Raw genomic sequence first — 3,130 nt, 5'->3', positions numbered from 1 at the left:
AGGCGAACAACACCCCTTCACTTTGACGCTGCCACGTGCAATAAATTTTTGTCACGTCACCCGGAGTCTTTTTTAAGTAAATAATATGTTTATGTTATTCTTTTATATATAATATTATTTATTTATTTAAAATTTATATGACAATTATAAAAACTTAATAAAAATAATTAATAATATTTTAAAATAAAATTAAATAAACTTGGGCGTTGCTTGCACCTAGTATGCTTTAAGTTTTTCATATATATAATAAAAATAATTTTATTTATTTTAAGCTTAACTTTAAAAAATAAAATTAATAGTAATAAATTGTTTAAAAAATTATATTTCTCATTACATAATATAAAATTTCAATAATGATGTATAATAATTAGTTTATAAAGTTTCTTTCTTAAAAAATAATTAAAAAGAAACTAATTATTCCTATGAATAATTTTTTTATAATTAATTTGATATTATTAAATCTATAATTTATATTCTTTTAATTTTTTTTATAATTATATATTCCGCGCACGTGCAAAAGTCCAAAAATCCCTAACCCTAACCCTAAATCCCTCCTCAGCTCCCTTTCAAAAAAAAAAAAATCCATCCAAAGCTCCTCTCTCTTTCCTTATTCTCCCAGCCGCCGCAGCTCTCTCTCGTTTCCACACTCACAGGTCTCTGCCGCGCAGTCTTTGGCTACCTTAGTCACCGTCGCCGTCGTCGGAAAGAGCCTCTGTAAGTTCAGATTATATTAATTTTGTTTATCTCTTTTGAAGTTTTTAGTTTATAACATGTTATTTCCTCGAATGGATCAAACGCACAAGGTGTCGTCTACGTTTTTTTTCCCCCTTCATATTGACCCTTTATGAACAATATGTATACATATGTATATTTATATACAGTATGAAATTGTACTAATCCTTGTTCAATGTTCATGATCGAATGGTTATTGTTTTCTGGGTCTGTGGCTTTGCAACACAAGGCTTTGTGTGTTCTATTAACTTTTATTGAGTGGGGTTGTTGATACCGCTTCTGGTTTCTTTAGGTACTTGTTTTGTTCGAATAAATAAAGGAGAATGATCACAACTTAGTTGTTTTTCTAAATATATATAATACATATGTATCTATATACTTAAATATAAATTGACTAATGTCATTTGATCGACAACCAAGTAGTACTGGTGATAGATATATTAAATCTATGGACCTCAACTTTGGAGGACAGTTTTAACTATCTAGTAAATGTAATACGAGGGAAGGAATGAAGAATTTAAGATTTGCAATCATAGATGTATGCGAATGCGATCATTCTCATTGCATGTTGAAGTAAAACTCAAATTAATATGTATTTTCTGACTGACTTAATTGATTCTGATTCATGTTTCCATCAATAGTTAAGCAGAATTGGTCTCTGTTTTTTTTTTTAAATATTTCCTTACAAACATGGTGATTGTTTGGTTTATACGTTTATTTATTTGCTTGAAGAGGATTCAACGAGCGTGGTGTTAGTTAGTTTTACATTATGATGATCTCTTTTCGTGAAATTGTTGATTTGTTTTATAACTTAGATATATTTTTTTCCTGATTATTTTTTAGGGGAACTAAATAATTACTAAACATGCCGAAGAATAAGGGAAAGGGAGGAAAGAATAGGAAGAGAGGAAAGAATGAAGCTGATGACGAAAAGCGTGAGCTTGTGTTCAAGGAAGATGGGCAGGAATATGCCCAAGTACTTAGAATGCTTGGTAATGGTCGGTGTGAAGCTATGTGCATTGATGGGACGAAGCGGCTCTGCCATATTCGAGGAAAAATGCACAAGAAAGTTTGGATTGCAGCAGGTGACATTATACTCGTTGGTCTCAGAGACTATCAGGATGACAAAGCTGACGTGATCCTTAAGTACATGCCTGATGAGGCTAGGCTTCTCAAGGCTTATGGCGAGTTGCCTGAGAATACCCGTCTTAATGAGGGCATTGCTGGTGGTCTTGAGGATGAAGACGAGGGTGCTGGTGATGATTACATCGAGTTCGAGGATGAAGATATCGACAAGATATAGAGAGAAAATTTCCTGTTTAGTTGGATTGGAGTTTTATGCTGGTTATCACCAAAACAAGGTGCGGTAGAGTGGCCATTGGCAGTGTTCTATAAATGCATTATTTGAGTTGGCATTTCATGAAAAGAAGATTTTAATTTTCAGGTTCTGTACTGGCCGTGATCGATGGATAACATCTTTTCTTAACTAATGTATGAATATCTATCATGTTGATTGTTTGTACTTCATTCTTTTTTGAACACTTTTTCTGGGTTGGTGCTTTACTTTCATTTTGTTTTGTTGCTGCTGTTTTTGGAGTTCTTCTACTTATGGGTTTCCTGATATAACTGTATTACACTTCAATAATAGATCTCCCTACCCCGTGTAATGTTTTACGTGATTTACTCAGATACAATAAATGTTATAGTTCATAACGTTTTACTAGGTAATACAGTTGTATATCAGGAAGTCCAACACACGAAGACAGTCCAACACATGTACTGTTTTACGTGATTCACTCAGATACAATAAATGCTATAGTTCATAACGTTTTACTAGGTAATACAGTTGTATCAGGCAGTCCGACACACGAGGACATTCCAAGTTGCAAAGAAACTTATTCACAACTTTGGACAAGATCAGCAATCATTATGTTTATGGTATTCACACAATATTCTCCCTGTTTATTATGCTTGGTGCCTGTCTTCTTAACTCTCCCTTGAATGATCCTTCTTTTTCTACCTGTAAAGATGTGAAAACAGCAGTCATTTCATCTGGTAGAAGTTATGAAAGAGAAATGGTGAGCTTTCTCTGAAACCAGAGGAATTTCCCCTAAATTAGAGGTTACTTGGGCTCCTCATTTTGTAATGAGTTGATTAAGGTGTGCAATTGAAATGATGTAGAAAATTCCTACGTTTGGTATATTCTTGTTGGCACTGATAGCTTGGCACCGTTTTGCACCATGATACAGTTCTTGTGGTCTTTCTGTTTCTAGTTGGCTGCTTGAAACCATCCCTCGCATTTGCTGATTTTGCAGAGAGATTATCAAACGAGAGAGACACTTCATTTGAACCACAGCTCTCTCTCTTCTCCTGCTATGTCAAGAAATCTATTGTTGGT

The 3,130-nt window shown here is 33.8% G+C and overlaps 1 protein-coding gene across 1 annotated transcript; it reads left to right on the top strand.

The window, feature by feature from the left end:
* Nucleotides 1-527: 527 nt before the first annotated feature.
* On the top strand, nucleotides 528-2,273 carry LOC133798469 (eukaryotic translation initiation factor 1A). Its single transcript, XM_062236748.1, has 2 exons — nucleotides 528-714; nucleotides 1,576-2,273. Exon 2 carries the CDS (start codon nucleotides 1,598-1,600, stop codon nucleotides 2,033-2,035), a length of 438 nt encoding a protein of 145 aa, XP_062092732.1. The 5' UTR covers nucleotides 528-714; nucleotides 1,576-1,597; the 3' UTR covers nucleotides 2,036-2,273.
* Nucleotides 2,274-3,130: the final 857 nt, after the last annotated feature.

The sequence above is a fragment of the Humulus lupulus genome, chromosome 8 (genome assembly GCF_963169125.1).
Source record: "Humulus lupulus chromosome 8, drHumLupu1.1, whole genome shotgun sequence".
Taxonomy (NCBI): domain Eukaryota; kingdom Viridiplantae; phylum Streptophyta; class Magnoliopsida; order Rosales; family Cannabaceae; genus Humulus; species Humulus lupulus.
The sequence above is the reverse complement of the archived record's forward strand: the minus strand, read 5'-3'. Positions and strand labels throughout refer to the sequence as shown.